We start from the raw sequence: 25754 nt of genomic DNA, 5'->3' as shown, positions 1-25754 counted from the left end.
GATATATTTGGCTATTAAAGAATTCCCAGGGGGGATGCCTGGGTGGCTCAGTGGGTTAAGAATCTGCCTTTGGCGCAGGTCATGATCTCAGAGTCCTGGGATTGAGCCCTGGATTGGGCTCCCCCTCAGTGGAGAGCCTGCTTGTCATTCTTCCTCTGCCATTCCCCCTGCTTGTGCTCTTGCTCTCTCTCCCTCTCTCTCAAATAAATAAAATCTTAAAAAAGGAAAAAAAAAAATCCCAGACTCTCCTTGATAGTTTATAATAAATTAGGCAAATTTTTTTAAAAGCTCAACGATTGGTAAGACTCAAGGCAAGATATTTTTACAACATGGTATAGAATCTTTCACCTGTGTGTATTCAAATAGAGTTGAAGATTTTCATTCTATATGGGAAGGATTTTTTTATTTGATTATCACTGAAAGTAGCAAAATGATACTAAGGAATTGTACAGGGAAGGATAACTAGGCACTGAAGGGTTAATTTTTTACATATTAACCCTTCAGTGCCTAGTTATCCTTCCCTGTACAATTTATTTTTTACATAAAACAGCTTGTGATTTTATTCTGGATTCTTTTATTTATTACCATCTCTTTGGTTCCTGAGTATTTCCTGTGTGAGACTCAATGGCGAGCCTCCCATTTGAGTCCTTTTTAATTATGGAAGAGTATAGCAGGTTTTATAGGAAATGATTATGTACTACAAAAAGTAGATCAAAAATCCGATTTGATTTTTAAGCTCTTTTCCATAGTCTCATAATAGGTATCTGGGTAATACTTTTCTTTTAATTTCTTTTTAAAATATTGCAAGTTGGGGGTAGTTAATATTTAGACAAATCCATTAGAGACATTAAAACATGGACTATGGATTTTTCTTTTATGTTATTGGATATTGACAGTTTCAGAAGGAAAATGGGAAAAAACAGACCTTGCTATTGAGCATGGTAAAATGCATCTTTATATTAAGAGGGAGAAATCATGGATGCCTGGGTGGTTCAGTGGGTTAAGCTTCTGCCTTTGGCTCAGGTCATGATCCCAGGGTCCTGGGATTGAGTCCCATATCAGACTTCTTGCTCAGTGAGGAGTCTGCTTTTCCCTCTGCCTGTTGCTCCCTCTGCTTGTGCTAGGTCACTCTCTGTCTCTCTGACAAATAAATGAAATCTTAAAAAAAGAAGAAGAAGAATCGGTGAATGAAAATTGAAGTAACTCTATTAATCACAACCAGAAGTTTATTTTGAGTCCATTTCATTCTGCTTTTTATTTATTTATTTGTCATAGAGAGAGAAGCGAGAGTGAGCACAGGCAGACAGAGTGGCAGGCAGAGGCAGAGGGAGAAGCAGGCTCCCTGCCAAGCAAGGAGCCCGATGTGGGACTCGATCCCAGGACGCCGGGATCATGACCTGAGCCGAAGGCAGCTGCTTAACCAACTGAGCCACTCAGGCGTCCCTCATTCTGCTTTTTAAAAGTAGGTATTCTGGGGAGCCTGGGTGGCTCAGTGGGTTAAAGCCTCTGCCTTCAGCTCAGGTCATGATCTCAGAGTCCTGGGATCGAGCCCCGCATCGGGCTCTCTGCTCTGTGGGGAGCCTGCTTCCTCCTCTCTCTCTGCCTGCCTCTCTGCCTCCTTGTGATCTCTGCTTGTCAAATAAATAAATAAATACAATCATTTAGGAAAAAAAATAAAAGTAGGTATTCTACCAGTAGCACATTTTTTTAAACATTTTTTTAAAAATTTATTTGACAGAGATCTCAAGTAGGCAGAGAGGCAAGCAGAGAGTGAGAGGGGGAAGCAGGCTCCCTGCTGAGCAGAGAGCCAGATGATGGGACTCCATCCCAGGACCTTGGGATCATGACCAGAGCCGAAGGCAGAGGCTTTAACCCACTGAGCCATCCAGACGCCCCAGTAGCACATTTTTAATAAACATTTTGTTGTATCCCTTAAAATGATTGGTTTCATTATTAACTCATTAAATCGTTGTCTAGGAAGAAAACTAGAAATAATGCCATAAACTTGCTATAATCTGTTTTATCACAACTTTATGACCAAAGAGTATTTGTTTTGCTTTGTTTTTTGAGATTCTTCATGTCAGATCATATGATATTTGTCTTTTCTGTCTGACTTACCTCACTTAGCGTAATGTCCTCAGGGTCCATCCATATGTCACAAATGCAGGACTTCCTTCTTTTTATGGCTGAGTAATGTTCCATTTATCCATCGATGGACGCTTAGGTCATTTCCCTGGCTTGGATATTGTAAATGATGCTGCTGGGAACATGGGAGCACGGATATCTCTTCAACCTAATATTTTTGTTGTGATAATATAATAGATATTATGCATATATAATATATTCCTTTGGATATATTCTCAGAAGTAGAACAAAACAGATTTTTTTAAGTTCATTATCTCCCACTTACAATAACTGTGTCCTGATAGCCTCAGGGCTAGTGATTCCAAAAGGTTGAGAAAATATAAAAATGTGCTCCTGCTGCAAACGTATCTCCAGCAAAAACCTGTGGGCTCTCACGGGCCCGGCCTCTGGAACACTAATGCAGCTTCCTTGGGCTATGTGGAAGAGCAAGTCCTATGGCTCCAGAGCTGTGCGGGAACACCCCCCTGCACCTGCTAGCCAGGCTTCTGCACATGCCTGTGCGTGACCAGATTCCAGCCTCATCTCTCAGCATATGGCGGCATGATGAAGGACCTTAAGGGAGGCTAGAGGGTGTGAGTCAGAGGAGGAGGACGAACATTCGGGAGGGTGGAGATGTTGCTTGGCCATCCTTCTGGGTCAACAGGCCGGACTGTAGTGGGGCTGGATTGGGCCTGGGGCAGGCAGGCAGTAGTGAAACCGATCTTCAGCGTTCAGCTGTACTTGTACCTCCATGTAGTCATCCGCCAGAAGAATTCTGCCCTGAGACTGGAAAGTGACAAAAACTCTCTAGGCTTCCACGATCGAAACCCAGGCATCCTCGGTGACACAGCAACAGCTGTCACAGGAAAGGGACATAAAAAAGGAATAGTTCCAAAAGTAATAAACTTGCAAAGCAAAGTTAGAATGCTCCCAGAATAAATGTAAGGCCAGTGAAAATCCTTAAAGTTAGTCAAGGAAACATTTTCTCATAAGGAACTTTGCACGACTTTTCCTTATCCTTTCCAGATATAGTATATATATTATAAATTCCTTATGTATATACTCTTTATAGTATATTCCTCATATATATAGTGCATTGTACTGTAATAGAGTAGCTGTGGTCTCTCAGCTCTCCCTGTTCCACCTCCTTTGTGGCATTGTTGAAAGCCACAAAACCACATGTGTTTTAATACCTTAATTCTCTTTGCATAAAATAGAGCTTTATATGTTGTGGAAAATAGAAGAGAGAAAAGTCATAAACAAATAAGCAAAAATCATGATTTGACATTGTTATTGATTTCCTGGACCACAAATCAATTCAAGTACCAAGAGGCGGAAATACATGAGTTTTACAATAAATGAGCATAGTTCTGTTTTGTTTTGTTTTCAAGATTTTATTTATTTGACAGAAAGACAGCGAGAGAGGGAATACTAGCAGGGGGGGTGGGAGAGGGAGAAGCAGGCCTCCCACTGAGCAGGGAGCCCAATGTGGGGTTTGATCCTAGGACCCCGAGATCATGCCCTGAGGGTAAGGCAGATGCTTAACCGACTGAGCCACTCAGGTGCCCCAATGCCTGTAGTTCTAACACGTGAAACTGCTCAGTGTTACCTGATTTTTTTTTCTTTAAATGAACTAAATGACACTACAAGGCAGACTTTGGCCTGATTTTTTTTTTTTTTTACCTCTTTCTGTCCGAATTTTTGAGCATTTTGTAAAATACAATTTTCAAGAGTTTTGAATTTCACACAGACATTTAAGTGCTCTGAAATTGCCCTCAATGCACCCCTTTGAATGAAAGGCAGCCTAGGGCTGCAGAAAGTTTGGGCTTTAGAATGAGATCATTGGGTTTAAATATTCCCCCATTATTTGTGGCCTAGGAGAACTTTTTCGAGCCTCACTTCCTCTCCCAGGAAAACCAGTGGTTGGTGGGACTCAATGAAACGCGCCAGTCTCTGCATAACACCCAGCACGCTGCCCAGACATCCCCGAGTCATAGTTCTTATAATGTGATTATAAATCGTGCTGTGTACAAGATGAAGGACATGGAAGAGAGGAGTAGAATTGCTTTACACCTGTATTATTTATTCATCTCCCTTTTCACACATACTTGGAAACAGACCAGAGTGGGGTACTATGGTGAAGTGACCCAGCCTTTTGAAAGCACTCTTGCTTACTCGTCTGGCTGGTGAGATGCTCTGCTCTCCTACAGATCGGTACTTACTGAGCTTTAGTTCACAAGCTAAAGTGTGCAGACTTTTAACTTCTGGGAGCCGAAAAGGCAACTACAAGGAACAAGAGGGTTTTACCAACCCCTTGACGCTCTGGAGCAGACGGTGGTTAGAAGGTACCAGAAAAAGGGCAAAGGAATCCATCAGCCTTGTTCTGTGGGCACAGGAGTGAGAAGCAGAGACTGGTAGGCTAGTGTGGCCCCCACCTCACGTGGCCTCCAGAGCCACAGAACAAGTGAGCCAGGAATCCAGGTGGGAGGAGGCAGAGGCACCAGACCCCAGCTATGGCGCCGGCCCGCCAAAGACAGCTCTTACACGGCATTAATGAGGTGGGAAGAAAGTGGAATTAAGGAGCACGTGGTCTCCCAATCAGTTTATTATCCCAGTGATTCTGTAGAGGAGGGTGATTCCAGATCTCATTCTCAGTTGGGATTTAAGTGTTTTCCACACTAGTCCTGCTAGGACCCTCCCTAGGGCGGTAGGCCTTGCTTCCCTACCTTCCTTCCCCTCCAGCCATGACCAAGTCTTTCAGGCAGACCTTTGAGGCCCTGGGGTTAGAGAGTGGGTGAAGAGGGACTTGAAGGGGAGCCTGCAAACAGGGGCAGGGCCCACTCCTCAGAGCGCATGTTACTTTTGGTCCAGAGGCCTGGTCCAGCCTTGCTTCCCTCAAGGCCCAGAACAGGGAGGGGTCCGATATGTGTGACAGCTCTGGCTCAGTCTGTCCCTACCATCCCCTCTGTCCTAGTTGCGCAGGAGACCCTGTAGGGCCCGGGCTTCCTGGCTTCTGTTTGCTCTTCAGGACTGCACCTTACCTTAGGAAGGGGGTAGAAAAAGGGAAAGTAAACAAGGGCTGTGAGAGGGAACAGGGCGGAGAGGCCCGAATGAGGAGAGGAGGAAGTCCTGTGTGGACCCTACAGCCAACCGGCCAGAAATGCAGGTGCCCACTGAAAGCAGAGTGTGTTTGATTTAAAAAAAATAAAAATAAAAATGGTTTCATGGGATAAACATTCAAAGATTCCTTAAGCCATGGTCCCTTGGGACTTGAAGTTGGTTAACGAAATAAATGCCTCTGACTGAGGACTATGGAAGAAAATCAGAATTCAAGAGATAGGATGGTGGAAGCCAACAGATCTGGAGAGGCCGTACTATTTTCTCACGTCTGAGATAGTATGCAAGAACGCACACTGGAGAAAACCATCTCGAACGTAATCGTCATTTAACGTTGCGGCGTAGGGCAGGCCCTCAACGGTCTTAACTAGTTTGGTCTGAGGATTGTCACAGGGAAGAGCACAGACGAAACCGTTCGTGTAGGGCCTTAAAAGACGGGTGAGTAAAGGCAAACATTTATTTAGATATGGCATTTATTATGATGTATAGCAAGTGCCTGTTTATTTTTTATTAAGATTTTTAAAATTAATTAGTTAATTTATTTATTTTAGAGAGAGAGGGTTCACAGGGAGAAGAGCAAAGGAGAGAGAAGAGGGGGAAAGATATCCAGCAGATTCCCTGCTGAGTCCAGAGCCTGATGCGGGGCTCGATCCCACGACCCTGAGATCGTGACTGGAGCCGAGTCCAAGAGTCAGACGCTTAACTGACTGAGCCACCCAGATGCCCTACAAATGCCTATTTATTGAGCATTCTCTATTCCGAGCACTGGGCTGGTCTTGTGCATGCATTTTTTATGGGGTTGGGTTTTTGACGGGAGGTAGGGCTGTTGGTGGTGGTTAGACCCACATATAAGTGAGATCAAATGGGATTTGCCTTTGTCTCACTTAGCATAACGTCCAGGGGGTCCATGCAAGTCCTCACAAATTGCAGGATTTCCTCTACCTCGTGATGCGCATTTTCTGAAATCTCATAATCACGCTGCCATATTGGTGTTCTTACTCTCATTTTAGCCATGAGGAAACATGGCTCAGTGAGGGTAAGAAATAGGCCCAGTTTCCTCACCTGGTAAATGGCAGAATCAAAGCTCAAAACCAGACCCATTTAAAATGCTCTGCTCTAGGGGCACCTAAGTGGCTCAGTGGGTTAAAGCCTCTGCCTTCAGCTCAGGTCCTGATCCCGGGTTCCTGGGATCGAGCCCCACATTGGGCTCTCTGCTCAGCAGGGAGCCTGCTTCCACCTCTCCTCTGCCTGCCTCTCTGACCACCAGTGATCTCTCTCTCTCTGTCAAATAAATAAATAAAATCTTAAAAAAAAAAAATGCCCTGCTCTTAAACCCATTCGAACAGAATTGATGTGGGAAATGGCTTCCATGTAGTAGGAGTGCTGCTTGAATTAGAGCTGAAAGGAGTTCAGGGAACCAAAGGCAGCACCGTCATTTGGCCCTTTTGGTTCACATCCTGGGGTCTTTTCCTCTTATTTTGATAAAAGCCTTTTTCCTCTTCTTCACTTTAACTGTTGTCCATTCCGATTTTAGAAATATAGTTCCTATAGTAAAGACACTGAGGGCCGGGATTCTTCTGTTCTTTCCTCCTTGCATGTTGATACAGCGGATTCCCATCTATAGCTCCGCATCTAATGCTGGCACTATGGGGTACAGGACATGAGCCGGAGAAGGAAGAACATTCTGTATTGATGTCTTAGACAGTCAGAACATAAAATTATTATCTGTGGCCCCTGCCATTATATGCTAGCCTTCCCCACACATTCAGTGTTTCTGTTTTTCAGTGTTTCCTCTTCCTGGGATTCCAGTCTTTGAAAAGTTAATGCCTAAAAGACATGAGATTTTTTTCCTAGGGTCATCTGTACAGTTGTACATTTAAAATTTTTGTTTTCTAACGGTAAAAACACATATGTGACGCTTAAACTCTATATCCTCCAAGGAATAAAAGACCTTGAGGGAAATGAGAGCTCATGCTAACATTAAAAAAAAAAAAAAATCTTGGATCTACATTTTTGTGATCTGACTCTCCTGAATAATGGAAACATCTATTCAAGAAAATCCTATTTTTAGCAGTAAAACCAAGTCTGATTAAGACTATGTCTTCTTTTAAAGGGCACCATCATATACTGCTGGTTGCAGTTTAAAATGGTGCCCATTTGGACTGTAGTTTGGAATAGAATTTAAGAAGGTCTTGCTAACTCATGGCTTACTCATGCTACCTCTGGGAATCTGTCCCAAGGAAAGAATTCTAAATAGAAAGAGGCTTTTTGTATAAAGATTTTTCAAAGTAGAATATTTATCAGTGAAAAAAACTTATAAACCTACATAGCAAAAAAGGTGAATGGTTAGAAGAATTTTTAAGTGGTAGATTTAAAAAGCATATCACATAAATAGTATATTACTTTAAACACTGGATAAAAGTGAAATATGATTGTAGGTGTGGGAGTAAAATCTATTATATTTAAAGAAGTTTCAAGAAAAAATGGAAGCATCATCCCTTTATCAGGGATTGTGTTTGACAAAAATAGACTCAAAATGGATGAAAGACTTAAATGTGAGACAGGAACCTGTCAAAATCCTAGAGGAGAACACAGGCAGCAACTTCTGTGCCTTCAGGCGTGGCAACTTCGTGCTAGACACGTCTCCAGAGGCAAGGGAAACAAAGGCAAAAATGAACTATTGGGACTTCATCATGATAAAAAGCTTTTGCACAGCAAAGGGGAAGTAGTTGAGAAAACCAAAGACAATCAACAAATGGGTAAAGTTATTTGCAAATGTCTTTACAGGTAAAGGGTTAGTATCCAAAAATCTGTAAAGAACTTATTAAACTCGACACCCAAAGAACAAATAATCCAGTCAAGAAATGGGCAGAGGACATGAACAGACATTTCTGCAAAGAAGACATCCAGATGGCCAACAGACACGTGAAAAAGTGCTCCACATCACTCGGCATCAGGGAAATACAAATCAAAACCACAGTCAGAATGGCTCACACCAGTCAGAATGGCTAAAACTAAGTCAGGAAACAACAGATGTTGGTGAGGATGTGGAGAAAGGGGAACCCTCTTACAGCGTTGGTGGGAATGCAAGCCAGTGCAGCCACTCTGGAAAACAGTATGGAGTTTCCTCAAAAACTTAAAAATAAAGCTACCCTATGACCCAGCAATTGTACTACCAGGTATTTACCCCAAATGTAGTGATCCGAAGAGGCACCTGCTCTCCAGTGATTATAGCAGCAACGTCCACAATAGTCAAACTATGGAAAGAGCCCAGATGTCCATTGACATGAATGGATAGATGATGTGTTATCTATATACAGTGGAATACTATTCAGCCATCAAAAAATGAAATCCTGTCATTTGCAACAACGTGGTTGGAACTGGAGGGTATTGAGTGAAATAAGTCAGTCAGAGAAAGATCACTATATGATCTCATGTTGAATTTAAGAAACAAAACTAGGATCAGAGGGGAATGGAGGGAAAAATAAAACAAGATGAAACCAGAGAGGGAGACAAACCATAATAGACTCTTAATCATAGGAAACAAACCGAGGCCTGCTGGAGGGGAAGGAGGATGGGAAGGTGGGTTAACTGGGTGATGGACATTAAGGAGGGCATGTGATGTAATGAACACTAGGTTTTATATAAGACTGATGAATATCACCGAACTCTACCTCTGAAACTAATAATACACTATATTTTAGTTAATTGGATTTAAATTTTAAAAAATAACAATTTTTAAAAAAGGATTGTCTTTCAGTGGTAGAATCTTATTTTATTTTATTTTATTTTTAAATATTTATTTATTTGACAGACAGAGATCACAAGTAGGCAGAGAGGCAGGCAGAGAGAGAGGGGGGAAGCAGGCTCCCCACTGAGCAGAGAGCCCGATGCAGGGCTCGACCCCAGGACTCTGGGATCATGACCTGAGCCGAAGGCAGAGGCTTTAACCCACTGAGCCACCCACGCGCCCCAAAGATTTTTTTTTTTTTTAATTTGACAGAGAGAGAGATCACAAGTAGGCAGAGAGGCAGGCAGAGGGGGAGGGGAAAGCAGGCTCCCCGCTGAGCAGAGAGCCTGATGCGGGGCTTGATCCCAGGATCCTGAGATCATGACCAGAGGCGAAGGCAGAGGCTTAACCCACTGAGCCACCCGGTGCCCCAATAAAATCTTTTTTTTTTTTTAAGTCCCTATTTCCATTCAAGGAAAAAAGCACCATTGTCATTAAAGATCATAGTGATTACCAAGAATCAAATTTCCTGTATTATGTCCCCTTTATGTCTACTGTGCTCTTATCCAGAATGTGGTAGCCTTTCTCAGTCTGCATATTGTGGATGGATCTGATTTCATGGCTCTTATCTTGGTCCTCAACCCAGACAACAGTCCCATGGGACCGATTAACTGTGGAAAATTTGGAAATAAAGAGCGGCTCTTATTCCAAATCCCCATTTTTCGACCCTGACAAGCCAGGCCAAAGAAGAGCTCCTTCAATAGGGAAAAACTACTCGGAAAATGTCCACATGTCCACAATGTAAAGAAACACAATGCCAGTTAAACAACACCTCTTTTCACCATTTCTGTGCTTACCTGTTTTTTCACCTTGTATATAAATAGGAATTGCCTAGACAGAGGACAAATACTTAACCTGTGAATTTGCAAAGCGTCAAATAATGAAGGATGGCTTCATTCATGTGACCATCTTCAATGGCTGATGGAACTCAAGGAGGAAGACTCATAAAATTAAAGGTCATTGATGTGCATCTGGGCAGCTCCGTTGATAGGTGGCCAACTCTTGGTTTTGACTCAGGTCATGATTTCAGGCATGAGATCAAGCCCTGCGTCAGGCTCTGCACTCAGTGTGGAGTCTGGTTGAGACTCTCTCCTCTCCTTGTGCCCCTCCCTGCAGCTCTCTCTCTCTCTCAAATAAATAAGTCTTTAAAAAAAAAAATTAAAGGTCATCGATTTCATAATTCCCTGCAATTCTCTAATATGAATTAGACATATTCTCTGGCTATTTTTTTCACCCCAGACGCTGTACTTCCTAGAATTATGTCATGAATTATTCATTAAAGTAGCTGTTTGGGGGTGGGAGTGGCAGTTACTAGGTCTTTTTTCACTGAGCCCAAAGAAGAAGGAGCATTTTATTCTTCTGTGTGTATCTACTGATTTCCAGTGGCTACAGGCTGTTACGTTGTAAACACATATTTCTGGACTTCATCTTCACCTTCATTACTTTTCGTGCCTTCAAAGAGAGCAGTGGCCTTTCCGTGGTTCAGAGATGGGTGGTTTGCAGTGCAGAATGCAAAGATTTCCCGCACCGTGAATACGAACGTGCTGTTTTGTGATAAAGGACACAGGTGGAAGAAAACTACGCCAGCAGATATTTGGTGTATGCTGGTTGGTATCATGGGAGAGAAAAAAAGAGGAGCTCGGTTGTTTATATATATGTGTGTAATATATATAATTTTTTTACCTTTTTCTCCCTTTCTTTTCCCTCTTAGACAAAGCCCGTTGCATTTGCTGTTCGGACAAATGTCAGCTATAGTGCAATCCACGAAGATGATGTCCCGGTGCCAGGCATGGCCATCTCCTTCGAAGCAAAAGATTTTCTGCATGTTAAGGAAGTAAGGAAAAGGATTTGAATTTCTACCCGCATTAAGTTTTCACCTCGAGACGTCGTTTCTTCTCTCTTATTGCTGTGACATAGCATGGCGTGCCCCCCTACCCCCGACTTGTGTAACACCCGCGGATACAATACCGCTTAACCTTTTCTAATATAAATGTAACCTTTTTAAAGAGGAACGAACTCACAGGCGTCTTGCACTAACTTCAGGGCTCCCCTGGGCTCTGTGACCCAGAAATTGGGAATTACTAGACTAGATGATCCTTTTTTATGCATAACCTGTGCTCTTTCTTTTTAATTTTTAACCTTGGCTGTGTGTCGTTTTCCCCTCATGTCTATCACAAGTTTAACCATCTGGGGAGGGTTAATAATACCTAGAGCTCATGATCTCGCCTCTCTGCTGACAATGCCTGAATGCAGACCACAGTGCCTGGACCCTCTTTGGGTGGTAAATGTCTGCAGTGAAAGGGAGAATGTAGGCATTGGAGCCACTGAAGCAAGGAGTAGCGAGCAGGACATTCCCTTTATCTCCATGCCGAAAGTCTCCACCTGTCAGTAAACAATGACTCATATCCATCCACTGGAAAAATACACCCTTAATTAAGGTTGATTTTAGATCAACATTTATCAAATGCCTGCTGTCCAGAACATGGTATGAAAAGAGCAGAAATTCCCCCTGAATGATGTTCGCAGTGTTTGAGTATGAGGTTTCCTTGGACCTGCAGGAATGAGAATTAGAGCAACTTGCACCCGAGGGATGATGTGTCACGAGGAGTGTATGTAAATTTCAGGGCTCCCTGTGATGCGGGCTCTAAGTAAAGGAGATGATGACTGCCAGTTAAAAGAGCCTAGAGTAGACAGACTCACATAACAAAAATTTATTAAAAAATAAAGCCATCCTCTAAAACTGTTTGGTAAAGAGGTAGAAAGGTACAGTTTTGACTCAAATATGTTTTTATGTATGTAGGAAAAAAAAAGCCTGGAGAATTTATTATTTTTTGAGCATTTTATTTATTTATTTATTTATTTATTTTTTAAATTTTATTTATTTATTTGACAGACAGAGATCACAAGTAGGCAGAGAGGCAGGCAGAGAGAGGGGGGAAGCAGGCTTCCTGCTGAGCAGAGAGCCCAATGCAGGGCTCGATCCCAAGACCCTGGGATCATGACCTGAGCCAAAGGCAGAAGTTTTAACCCACTGAGCCACCCAGGTGCCCCCATTTTATTTATTTATTAAAGAGAGAGACCAGGAGCAGGGAGTTGGGGGGAGGGAGCAAGGGCAGAGGCAGAGGGAGTAGCAGATGCCCCCCCTCCTGAACAGGGAGCCCGATGTGGGACTCGATCATGACCTGAGCCGAAGGCAGACACTTAAGCGACTGAGCCACCCAGGCACCAATCCTAGAAAATATAGAGCCTACCATTTTATTAACTTTTAGAAAGAGATATGAATACTGGGTGGGAAGGAAAGAGAGAAAATGTTGTCAGAATTAATGACATGCCTGGAATCAGACTTTACAACAGGAAGTCAGGTTGATCTGCGGTCCCCTCCTGATGGCTGCTGCTTAAAGAGAGATCTCTTTTCTACCATGGAAGAAAAAGAAAAACAGAGTGGCCCATCTTTGAAATGTTCAAGAACAGATTGGAAAGCTACCAGTCAACTGAGAGAAGTGAGACCAAATCGTAAAGACTTAGGATAAATATTCCATCGGCAGGAGAGAAATTGTCAGCGTCCACATGAGTGGAGAACTCCTCTGTGAACCCCATGCCACGGGAATTAGAAACCTGTTTGCACAGAGGGGCATTTTGCTCTGACACAAGATATTTCAGGTAGATTTCAGTGTTTCTTGACCACTCTTAGTATGTTTAAGTAATCTGATTATGGAAGAGGCATCTGTCACCCTCCCTCATTCCTAATGGTCTCTTGGTAGGAAGGAACCAGGGGAGGTGATCCTATTAAGAGCCTCGCTGGAATTCAGGCTAGTCTCAAAGCAGTAGCAGGAAAGAGAAGGAAGGGTCCAGCCTGCCTTCCGAGATCTCTGAGCTCACTGACAATACTTCCCTCGTACATGCTCAACCATGAAACCAGTAGAGTTTCTTCAGTTGTGATGTTGAGGCGTAGTTTACCATAATTGCCATAATACCCTCTCCACTGAAAACAGTTAACATAGACATAAACCAGTTAACATATTCTGTGCACTGATGGCAAACAAATTTGATTTTGTGTTTAGAAATTTAACAATGACTGGTGGATAGGGCGATTGGTGAAAGAAGGCTGTGAAATCGGATTCATCCCAAGCCCAGTGAAACTAGAAAATATGAGGCTGCAGCATGAACAGAGAGCCAAGCAAGGGAAATTCTACTCCAGGTATGAGAAAAACAGCGTTTGTGTAAAAGTCTACATTACATGGTCAACTGTGTCTTCGTGTTGTCTGTGTCCCACAGTATTTATCACATGTTGAAAAGCGGACTCGCGATATGGTTTAGTGATGGCATCCTAGCGACTGATTTTCATCCTATTTGGGAAAGAATCAAATTAATTGTTCTCATTAAGAATAAAGGCATCAAGTATTAAATCTGGTCTTCAGTGCAGACGTTGTTCTCAAGTCCTAATCTCTTACTGAAAACATTCTAGCCTCGGTGACTAAGCCGGGTGTCGCTAGCCGCTTGGCGGGGTGGGGAGGCGTTTCAGACACGACGGTCTTCGGTCTTCGGTGTCGCTGGCCAAGAGCAGGTCTTGTGATCTGTGCATTTTATCCTCACTTGGGAAACTGAGTTTTCAGTTCTACCCACTGCTAAGCACTTCAGGGTTGAAACCCGGTATGAAACCAGTTAAAACTGCCTTTGGCGATAGCAATTGAATGAGTTATGAATACACTGGGGCTGAGTAATCCTTCCTAAGAGTCTTGAAGTTGTGTGTCCCTCCGTAAAAGCAGCCCTGGAAGACTGAGAAGAATTCACTCAGACATGGAGTGAATTTGAAATTGAACCATACGTAGACACGTCTGAGAACACAGCCTGCTTCTCCCTGGGGGAAGGGATGTGAACAGCTAGGTTCTGTTTTCTCTAGCTTAGATTTTATTTATTTCTCTAATGCTGCAAAATCCTTTGTAGTCAAAGGTAATACTTTAGCATTCATTTTTTTTTTTTCAAGCATCAGCAATAAGTGAAATAGAAAATCATTTTTGGTTTGGGCCAACCATCTTTAGTATTTTGTTAACTGTCGGGTTCTTTTAATTCAAATGCAACTCCTCCCTTTCTGGAGACCTCATCCCCATATTTGGCTCTCATGAACCCCTAGGTTATTGGCAGCTGTCAGACCGAGACGCCTGTAGTCCCATAGAAGTAGATCCGGGCAGATCAACAAAGCATGAGCAGCTGACTTGTGGGGTGTTGAAGATCTGATTCTATTCGTACAATTTCCAGTGTTCTCCAGCTTTATCGGGTCTTCTTCTGTTCTCTGTGTGGATACTGGTATCTCAGTACTAGCTAATAAAATCTCATAATGTGGAAAATTTTTTATTTTCATGGGATATAGATGTTGCTGTTTTCAATTTGATGGTATGTAGGTTGTTGGGGTTTGATGTTATCTCCGGGGATACTCGTGTTGTCTTTATTTGTTAAGGATAATTTGGCATTTTCAAGAGTTTTCCTGGTGAAGTAAGTTTAGGATAATACTAGGTAATAGGGAAATTACTTTGAGGATTTTTCTGAGCCTTTATTTTTTTTAATGATTTTATTCATTTATTTGAGATAGTGAGAGAGAGAGAGAGAGAGAGAGAGCAGGAGCAGGGAGTAGAGGCAGAGGGAAAGGGAGAAGCAGGCTCCCCACTGAGCGGGGAGCCTGATGCAGGACTGGATCCCAGGACCCTAAGATCATGAACTGAGCTGAAGGCAATCGCTTAACAGACTGAGCCACCCAGGCGCCCCTTTTCTGAGCCTTTACTATATCAGTGTATACTATGAATCTGGGCACTGGGATGGGGATATTTTTCGTGTATATACTAAAATGATCTTAAATCTTCCTTCGTTCATGTCCTTGGAACAGTGTTCTGCAGAATGTATTATGGAAAATTGCGGATGGGTTTTCTCAGAGATACACTTGTATATCTTTCTCTGCTTATTCATGTACAAACCAAGAAGGGAGAGCTACTTCCCAAAGCGTAGGAAGGGAGATATTATGGCCAAAATTGTTAGGGAAGCACGGTTTCCTCTGCTTCCCATGTGGTCATCCCTGGGCTGATGTGAGTCATCGGCTCAGCTTTGTTAGAACTTGTAGAAACAACAGGTATTAGAGCCCCCACTTCCCAGACTGGGTAGCAGGCAAGGAGAAGGCAGAGACCTTGACCAAGACTGCACAACTAGTAAGCAGCAGAATTGGGATGAAAACTGGCTCAGTCTGACTGTAGCCTGACCTCGGACAGGTTACTCTGCTCCAGTGCACATCACGTAGTGAGGGCCTGGTATAGCAAGGACAGAACGGATCATTACTCATATCGCCATCTGAAATTTACTCTATCAGGTAGACTGTTTTGCTCTTGCATTTTTTTCCCCTTAAAAGACTATAAATTACATTTGGGGAGTAACATAACTTACTCTAGAGAGCTAGATTGCCTTTCCTGTAACTGGATGGCTTTTCTCTTGACTGTCTTGATTTTATTTTGTCCTGTATCTTGTCCTTTTAACCTAAACTTTTGCCTTGGTCGGTGAAGGTATTTTTAGTTGCTTTTAGAGATTTTTACATTTGTTTTCTAACCTTCGAAATACAGTTTTATTTTGAGGACATAACCGGAATCCAGCAGTATGTAAAAAGACTCTGATAATTTAAGTTACAAAAATCGGCAGAAATCAAAGGCAGTAAATGGGGGGGCAGAACTCAAGAATGTGGCATTTGCCTAGAATGAAAAGTTAAGGGCAAATTTACATTTTGAACATTTTGGCTGTTTGCGGTGTTTGTTGAAATTTTACACAATCCAAATAATACTTTGACTTTTATTAAAATTCAAAGAGATGTAAAACAGACCCATGCTTGAACTGAAATTAGACTTGGGACTTGAGAAAAAGTAAAAACAAAATCCAAACACACACAAAAAACTTCTGAAAGAAAATGTTTTGGTCCTGGTGTAATGGGTATATTCTTGTAAAACGACCAGAAATTGTTTCTGTCAATACCACTTTTTATTAATTTTGCATCCTGTTGGGTATCCTTGTTAAATGTACTGGGGTATCTCTTAAGAACCTCAGAAAGATACAGCAGCTCCTGCTAGCTGCTTTAAGTTTGTGATGTTGGTCTGTTTTATGCTTTAAAATGCCAGGCAGAAGCAGTACAATTCAGCCTGCTTACTGGTGTTTAGTGGAATTTATATTTTCATGGTAATATTTATGTAACTTAAACATTGCCCTTTGGTGCATAAACACTGTAGCAAATTCTTTCAGCTAGACCCAGGGCTGGCTCTGAGAATAAGAGTTAGGCGGTAAGACTGTCTTGCCAAAATTGCCCATCCCCCGCTTCTCCTTCCTATCATCATCTGTGAAGTGGCCGTCTAGTACTAGGATATTTAGCGTGCTGGGATGCTGGTAAAAAAACATAAATGTCTACTGGTAAGTCTAAAGTTTCCAAGGCACTATCGAATTTTAGAATCTGGTAGTTTCACAGTACGTGCTCTTCAAATCATGCCTTGATGAACCAGGTTGAAGCCTCCATATTAGTCACGCGTGAGACACATTCTGAAGGCTAATTGCTATTAGAGGGTTAAATCGTGTCACACCGTGTTTGTCCTGTTCCTCTGTATGTCTTGCAAAGGTTAGCAAGTTCCATAGGGCAATGTTTTTCTTTTATAGGTTGCTCAGGAAAGCTTGAGTACTTTTAGACTTCATACACTAAAAGTAACCAAGCCAAGACAAAGAACCAAACCAAACAAGAAGAAAACCATAATCTTGGTGTTAACCTTGAGGTTCTCGGCACTGCTTCAGGGGGTCGCCAGCCGAAGAAGCAAAGGAAAGTTCTGCACTCTTTCTCTGATGCTGGCAGAGAATGTGAGGGCTGCAGAAATTACCCTAGTTCTCTTCCGTTCTCTCAGGGCCTTTTAAAATTAAACCAGGAATTTGAAACCAAGACTATTACATTGGCTGTTTCAAGTACCCCCAGGAATCTCCACTGGGAAATTACTATTTGCCTCCTTATAGGAAAGACAGATTTAAAGTTCAGTAGAAACACAATGACTAACCATATTTATTGAGCAAGACAAATGTTTTAATATCTGAAATAAGTGTCAAGTGTAATGTAAATTTTTGCTTTACTCCAGTAAATCAGGAGGAAATTCATCATCCAGTTTGGGTGACATAGTCCCTAGTTCCAGAAAATCTACACCGCCATCATCCGGTAAGTAGGCAATGAGTGCAGAATGGTGCAGTCTGCATTTCATGCTCTCCTCGATCTCCCCTAGTTGTGTGACTCTGCATACAAGATCCCTGTGTGAACCCAAGAAGGGTTAAAAGCGATCAGAAATAAGAGTGCCTACATGGAGGAAGAAATAATATGGGGAAGTTTTTTCAGGGCTTTGAAAAAAGGAACGATGTCCATGTGTTCACTGTAAGTTGTTTAGATGACCAAAGTGATGAATGTATTTAATTTTTTATCCCTACACACACACTCCCACTGTGGTACCCAGCACAGCTTCATGGGCAGCAAACGGGCAAATGCCCACCATCAGCGACAGAGCAACGTGTGTTGTTGGCCTCAATGTTCAGTAAAGGCAGAAGGATAAAAGCTTTCTAAAGGCAAGGAAAGGAGAATAAAGTTATGATGGAGTGATTGACCTTACATGAACTTTACCCCAAAGACTCTGTGAAAGATGTAGGAGATGAGTAGAAGTATTGAAAAGAGACAGAAACACTTGTGGGAAGAGTAACTCCTGTTTTCTCTCCAAGGCAGTGGAGAAGGATACCAAGTTAAAATTGAATTTCAGATGAATGAATAATTTTTTCGTGTATTATATGAGAAATACTTACAGTTAAAAAAAAATTTCTCTGAAACTGAAATTTGACTGTATTTTTCTTTGTGAAATCTGGCAACTCCACCATTCTGGAGTTGTGTATAAATTGAAGACTAATTGGTAGAATTGCAGAAAGCCCATAATCATCCGAATCTTCGTTTGCTAAGAGATACAGTTGAGTCAGAGTAAGATTGCAAGGACTCACCAGCAGAGTATTTTGAGCGAAATGATTCCTTGTGTGATTTCGAGGAAGCTGGAGTGTTCATCTGTGGACAAGTTACGGAAGTGCTTGCCCTCTAACTGGCCTGTCTTAAGAACCGGCTTCCCCTGTTACTCCTGATCACGCCTCATTCCTGAACATTGGTGGCTTTTAGAGGCCAATCAAAGCCTTCTTAATAAAAATGACAGAACTTTTTTTTTCTTAAAGATTTTATTTATTTATTTGACAGAATCACAAGTAAGCAGAGAGGCAGGCAGAAGAGAGAGGAGGAAGCAGGCTCCCCACGGAGCAGAGAGCCCGATGTGGGGCTCAATCCCAGGACCCTGGGATCACGACCTGAGCCTAAGGCAGAGGCTTTAACCCACTGAGCCACCCAGGCGCCCCATGACAGAACTTTTTAAGTGCAAAATCTGAGCACTTAAATAAGAAATGAATCATTTTAGGATGCGTATTGATTTCAAATACCATGTACATACAACTTGCAGTAATTCTGAGTTTCCCCGAATCAAGTGAAATAGTATGTTTGAAATGAAAATTGAAACCCATTTAGGGATTGTGTGAGGCTTCTGTCTTCCTTCCGTCGGTGGAGCAGAGCTGTTTGCTGAATGCACAGGGCAAAGGGAAGCTTATCTCCGCTCCTTCTCAAGCATATAAAATTATAGAGATGATGGTAGAAAGTTGTACACTTCGTATATATCTTCAAAGCTGTCTCAGAGACTCTAGAGGACGGTCACCAGGGTCCTGAAATGGGGAAATGTCACATCCTATGGTGATACAACACAGCCCGGGCTGCAGAGATCAGCAGTACTCCTGTAGACCAGGAAAAGGTTTCCATTTCCTTCAGCCGTACCATAGCCTTCTAATGCTTTTGGAAATAGAAGGAGAACAGGCCACATGCGTTTTGAAGAGTAACTTAGTGTATTTGTAAAATAACATTCTGCTTTTGTAGACAGATGTTTGCCATTACTGAAACTAAAGTTTAATTGACTACAATAACTTGATGCAAGTTTTATACAGATACAGGACTTGAGAATAACTTTTCTGAATATCAAGAACAGAAAACACTCGTGACTTAATGGACTGGAGACATTTGCCAACTATGAATTTATAGCCGGCACATCCGGAACCTGCTGTCATTTTCATATCAATGCCACAACTTCTCTAAAGGAAAACTTTAGAGAATTTCTACAGAGAAGAACCCCCCCTCTACCTCCAGGGTAAACCACCTAACCTATCTGTGTTGATTGGCCTCCAGTCCCTCACTTTCCCCTGTTATCTCCCAGAGGCCTTACCTACCATTCACCTGATCCACTGCTAAACTGAAGAATACAAGCGTTGGCCTAAAGGAAATATACTTGGAGTTTCTCAAGGATTGGGAAAAGGAAAAATTTCCACTTCTCATCTGGGTAATGGGGTGATCACCAATTACACAACACGTACCCCATGCCTACATGTGCATGCCTTTACGGGTCACCCCAACACCCCCCCTCGACTGGGCCCAGTATCTAAGATGAAGTTACCAATTAGATTTCAAAAAATGTTGTCAAGGCTCTCCACCAAAAAACAAAACACAAAACATAGAACAGTCATTCTGTTGTGGACCAATAGAGGAAACCGTTTTCTTATTTATGGAAGTAGTTTTTCCCAAGTAAATACAAATGTTTGCTAAGGTCCTCAGACACAAAGGGGCAACCATCTGAGTCCGATAAAGTCCATGGAGCCATGAAAAGAGTTGAACATGCTTCTTAACTGTCTTAGTAAATTCCTTTAATGTGTTTTGAAAGTGGCCAAATGTTTTAGAATTCTCTGTGTTTTGGAATGAACCCACATGCTTTTAAATTTAAGTTAACCAACAGTCAGAACTAATAAATTGGAAGTTCTCAATTTGAGATTTTGGAGCTCTTGGGTCCAAATATAGGTAAATTTCAAACCTGTCTCGGGCTCTGAGGCTATGTGTGGGTCGCCAAACATCTGGGCAGTATTACAGCTAAGCTTTTTATGGATTTCCACTCTTACTATAACATTTTTTTTTTTAAATCCACCCACTGATCACAGCACACCAGACTGAAGGACCAAATCGTAAAATCTAATGCATGAACTTTGCTGATGCCCTGTCAACTCGGGAGAGGCTTGTAGGTATCCTCAGTTTCAGAAATGCTCTCAGGAGTACTGTCCCTTGAAGGTGGCCTTTATAAGCCCAGGAAAAGACGAGAAAGGGAAAAGTAGATGGGAAGTTAACACCAGAAGGGAAACTTACCTGATGTTGGTTAAGGTCTACCTCAGAGAGAGTGAAAAACTGACCCAGATCCTCTCCATTGTAGCCAGGAAGACACTAACACGCTTCCTAAGTTAGGATTCAGTAGGAAGAACATTAGAGCGTTGGATAAAAGTCAGCATCAAGTTAGAGTGTTTCTGTCATACACGAGGTGCTGTACCTGTCAGCACATCAGCGTTATGTGGGTGATACAAAGACAAAAGTCTTGTTTACTAGGTAAGTCTAACTAGCTGGAATTAACTCAGTCTGTGAGTCCTTTCCCTGGAGAGCAAATCCTATGTGCTCGTTCTGTGAGCAGTTGTCAATACGAGCAATGTTGTGCAAACAGTGCCAGGGAATCACTCCATCACACACCTTCGACCTCCTCAGATGAATCAAAAGAACAATGAAGCAAGAGATGTTAGTTTCCAAAAGGTTGAGTCACCTCATATCCGTAACAACCTCAAAATTAAAAAATAATGTGATGCCTGTCAGGTGATCTGCTCTCCGTCGAAGAAGTTAGCAGTGGGTGCCCTTGTGAACCTAGTGTGTTCCTTGTGGGGCGCAGGGATGGGAGCTGCTCAGTGACCCCCAGTGGTTATTTCCGGGTGGTAATTTGTTCCTTATCGGAATGTACTGTGGTTTTTGTTAGAGTAGATTTTCTTCTCTGTGACCTCAGCTAAACCACAGCGTAATTTTCTCCTAAGCTCCACTCTGCGGTCCCTTCCTGAATCCTGGCAGTGAGGCTGTGACACACACACACCCCCACCCACTCCACTCACCACCCCCCCGCCTTGGCTGGGGGAAGGAAGGGGCTGAGGACGGAAGGCTGCCTGGATGGGGAGCGCTCACCTACGGGGGCAGCGAGGTGCGGGGACAGGGGCTTGCAGACGCCGAGCCTAGCTTCCGAGTCCTGGCTCTGCAGAGGTTTTTGCCAACAATAAGTCCCTGAAACTCTTGAATTCTCATTTCAATCTTAAAAATAAGAGGGTTGAAAGTGATCCTCAAAATACTCTCCAGCTCTGATTTCTGCAGTGGATAAAACTCTGTAGTAATTGCTGGTGGAAACATTTCATAAACCTGGAAATGAGAGTATGGCTTTTTTTTTTCTTTTTCCTTTTCTTTTCTTTTTTTTTTTTTTTTTTTTTTTTTGCATTTAACAGTTCATCATTAAGCACTCCAGTTTTCAAGGCAAAGATTTCAAAAGTGAAAGCATGTCGAACCACAGACCTAAACCTCTCGTTCTCCAGACAAGGAGGCGTGTGCCATTTTCTCTGGGGTCTTCGTGCCCTCCCACTCTGCCTCTCAGGTTTAATGCATTTATATAAGGCTTCGTATCGATCAGTGGAAGTCCCCTTATTATGTCATTCTTATTAGACTCATTTCATTTGGAGATCAGGGAAGGGGGGTCCAGAGGTTTCTATCTAGTTTCCAGTCAGCCCGCCGGAGGGGGTCCATGCCATCTCGAAATCATTTCAGTCCTGCCCATCCCGGAAGCCTCCCTGTACCCATGTGCCTCATGTAGCCCTGAATTGGGGATTTTTCTATTCTTGCTTCCCCTTACATGCCTGTTGTGGTTTTAGTGATGCTTTCCACCTTGCCCTTATTATTTTTTTCCACACAAAACCAAGCAAAATAAGGAGTTGGAGGCAGTGCCTAATAACGGTTTGCAGTGCAGTTGCTTACGATCGAAAAGCTGAAGATACCGTGAGATGTGAAGCCAGATGTTCTGTGCCATGGTCACACACGGTCGACGTGGAGAACTGTCAGTACTCTGTTTGGAACTACAGATTCAGAGTGTTGCTCTAAAAATACCAGTCAAGAGATCTAGCGTAAAACTCACGTGCTCGAGCCAACGGATCTCGTGAGGGGCTCTTGTGGTTTTGTTAGGTTTGATTGCATTGCCTTCTTAACGTGCCTGACCCTTTGAATTTTACTTTGTTGACCATGCAGAGCACTCACAATCGATCTATACTATGGTTCGTTTTATTTGCTTTCGTTTTATTTTCATTTCTTTTTTTTTTTTTATATAACCTGTTTTTCCTCTCCTGTCTCCCTGATGATTTTTGAATTGTTTGTCTGTATATAGCTATAGACATAGATGCTACTGGCTTAGATGCAGAAGGAAATGATATTCAAGCCAACCATCGCTCCCCTAAACCCAGTGCAAACAGTGTAACGTCACCCCACTCCAAAGAGAAAAGAATGCCCTTCTTTAAGAAGGTAACATTAACTTCCAAGCTCCCATCTGTCCACCTGCTCACCTGCACTGCGTCACATTTCTAGTCCTGTTGACTGTCTGCGTCCTTTCGAGAAGCCAATAACGTGCATGCTGTGTTATTCTTTGTTTCTTTTCCATGCTGCTGTAGCTAAGCAGAAGCAGAAATCGGTAAGTTGACGTTGACATAAGGTGTGTTTATCCTGCCACTGGCATCATTAGCATTAAGCCCCACAGTTTGGGTAAAACACGGTCATTTCTGTCCTCAGAAAAGAACCTGTCAAACAGCTAATGAAGTCCATGCATTTCAAGCAGACGAAATTCAGCGAGTGACCTTTTAAGGCACTATTACAGTACTTATCCTTTTTGATGGAATAATATCTTACCACCGAGGGACTTTGGTTCAACATCTCCCAGATGCCAAACACTGACGACTTAACATGATGCACCTTTATTGTGCATGCTTATTCTGTCTGTCTTTGTCTCTTTCTTTTTTTTTTTCCAGAAATTTAACTTCTATGAAGCATAGTAAAACCATTATTAGAATCTGATTTGTGATATCCAGATACATAGCTTGTACTAAAAAAAAAAAAAAAAGTATTCAATTTTTAATTTAGTCAGTATTTAAACTTCTAATCCACTAGGTGCAAAATCTGCAGATGAACAAGACCAGTGGAAAACTGCAGGCTTGTTTTGGCGGTTTACTGTGAGTTTTTCCTATTGTCATCTATAAATACTCTCCCCATGTTCTTGCCTCCTCCGTCACAGTCAGGTCGCAGGATCTCACCTGTCGGATGACGGGGCAGCGGCCGTGCGTAGGTCGCCTTTGCCGCTGGCCGGCCAAGATGCTACATGGTGATGTTCCTCGTCCCCTGACTGGAAACCAAGGGTGTTCCTGAGCTCTCTTGACTCCAGACCTAGTCTGTTTCCTTTCACCCATTTTGTAGCTTGAAAGCATTATTTTTTAAGGACATTCCTCACCCTCCCCCTGCACAAACAATTTCCATTCCTTCCTTTTTGCACACCACTTTGCAGAGTAAAGTGTCTTTTGGAATCCTCCTTCCTCCCGTGGCTGTGTCCGGCACAACCATGGGCAGGCACATCGTGACATGGGTGGGGAGGAGAGCCTCCTCTGCCTCAAACCCTGTGTCCTCGTCTTTTTTTCCCCTGCACACAAGCATTTTGCCACATGGAGGAACTCTAAATTCAGCCACGAGGTGTCAGAGACTGAACTGGGAAGTTTGTTGTTTTTGCTTTTGTTTTTGTTTTTAATAAATGATGGTTACTTTTATAACGCAAGACCTAGGCCCTCCAAAAATTAAAACCTGGATTTTTTTGTGTTAACACAGACAGCCCCAGCTTGGTGCATACCTGCACCCGTGGGGCCCCCCTCCCTCTGGTCCTTTCTTCTCAGCGCAGCTCAATCCTGCAACCTTGACTGAGCTCGAGCGCTGATGCCTAAAAAATCAGTATCACTCGGACGCTCTGGCCTTTCCAGAGCGGTGACACGAACCAAAACCATGTCAGTCGAGATGCCTTTTTGGAAGTTTGCATACCCTTAAATTCCCAGCCTTTAAAAATGTTTATCACGATTTTTCAGCTAAAGAATTGGAACAAAATAAAGTTAGCGGGAAAGAGCAGATAAAAATGATGGTGTCGGTATCTGTAGGGCATAAAGTACCAATATTCCATCAAATAAGGTAATTTCTGTAGCTACCCTATTGAATAAGAAGCTGATTGATGACCAGCATGGGTAACGTTTCTCTAGTTGGCAGCCAGAGATCGAAGGAACCAAAGACCTCTAAAATATGGGGCCACGTAATACTTACAGACTCGAAATGAAAATTCTTGGTAGTGGTGCAATTTATATTCCTAATTCCAATAATGGAAAAGGGATTCTTATACTGAATAGCTATAAGGCCTTGGCTTCTAAACATTGTCAGTATGATCCCAGGTGGTATCAATGTCATGACAAATATGCTTATGATGCCTTCGGCACTGGTATTCATTCTTCTGTTAATGATGATGTGGTGAACTTCGATGTAGAGCTCAAAACCAAAGAGACGACCTGAGATTCACGGATGAGACTGTTTTCCATGTTTTAGGATGCTTTTAGAGTGGTGCTTGTGGCGTTTGTGCTATTATTGTATTATGTTTGTCTTGTTTGTTTTTTTCCCCCTGTTTGAAAATGTATCTTACCTTTCTTGTGTCTATTAAAATTAATTTTGAATACGAGGTAAAATTTGAAGGACTAAAATTGGACCACACAGCCACAGCATTATTTCTGCCCCCTGTAAATATATTTGTCTGCTACCTTGGATGAAATCTCACATGGAAGCTGCTAAAACTGAAATGCTTTTTAACTCCACCTCTCCACCCCCACCCCCCCAACCCCCGGAAGCAAGTTAAATTCAATTGAAGTCAGAAAGTTTGTAATGGACAATTTTTTTAAAAATTGTTTATTTATTTGAGAGGGAGGGGACGACCGGGGAGTAGGGGGCAGAGGGAGAGAGACTCTCAAGCCGGCTCTACACAGAGCACACAGGGCCCCATGCAGGGCTCGAACTCATGACCCTTGAGATCATGACCTAAGCTAAAACCAAGAGTCAGATGCTCAGCACGGAGCCACCCAGGCACCCCTGTAATGGGCAATTTTAAGCAACAGTAAAATGTTCTTGGGCACCAGGCTGTGCAGAAATTACGTTCACACGTTAGTTTTTCAAATGCTTAAAATAGTTTTAAAAATCTTTTTTTGGTCTCTGTGATTCTGAAAATATATATTTTTTAGACACTCCTTAATGCAGAAAGATGCAGATGACAGTGATTTGTTTACCCCCATGTTTAAGGCCTGATCTCTGTCTTCTGTATTCAAAAAAGTCATTGTGGGTCTGTGTAGCATTTTCTGCCAATCAGAAATAGCCAGCTTTAAATTTATCAAACAGATAAGTTGTTACCTGATTTTTTTTTTGAAAAATTTTATTTGACCATTTTATGTGAAGCAGCAAAGCTGAAAACTTTGCAAAGTTTTAGAAATTGGTCCATAATTTAGCTCCTCCCCTTACTCTTCCAAAAAAGAAAGAAAGGCATGAATTAGTTATGTAACAGAGACATTACCTAAAATACTCTAGAGAAGCCTATTAGATGTGCAAGTTGATAATGAAGCTTTTGAGGCCCCTGCAGCGTGCTTGACTACGTTATCACACGTT

At 42.4% G+C, this 25754-nt stretch overlaps 1 protein-coding gene across 12 annotated transcripts in view; it reads left to right on the top strand.

Moving 5' to 3' along the window:
- CACNB2 (calcium voltage-gated channel auxiliary subunit beta 2) overlaps positions 1 to 25754 on the top strand; it is a 378708-nt gene that overhangs the window by 326218 nt on the left and 26736 nt on the right. For 9 of the 12 annotated variants that reach the window (XM_047743557.1, XM_047743560.1, XM_047743558.1 and 6 more), the window contains 4 exons: positions 10743 to 10865; positions 13093 to 13229; positions 17167 to 17243; positions 22420 to 22553. In XM_047743557.1, coding sequence (XP_047599513.1) covers positions 10743 to 10865; positions 13093 to 13229; positions 17167 to 17243; positions 22420 to 22553 — 471 coding nt within the window. Of the gene's footprint in view, positions 1 to 10742; positions 10866 to 13092; positions 13230 to 17166; positions 17244 to 22419; positions 22554 to 22699; positions 22720 to 23192; positions 23255 to 25754 lie in introns of all 12 variants that reach the window. The other 3 variants (XM_047743562.1, XM_047743569.1, XM_047743559.1) reach the window with 2 other exon arrangements.

Source organism: Lutra lutra, chromosome 8, assembly GCF_902655055.1.
Source record: "Lutra lutra chromosome 8, mLutLut1.2, whole genome shotgun sequence".
Classification (NCBI taxonomy): Eukaryota; Metazoa; Chordata; class Mammalia; order Carnivora; family Mustelidae; genus Lutra; species Lutra lutra.
This window is presented reverse-complemented; position numbering and strand designations above follow the sequence as displayed.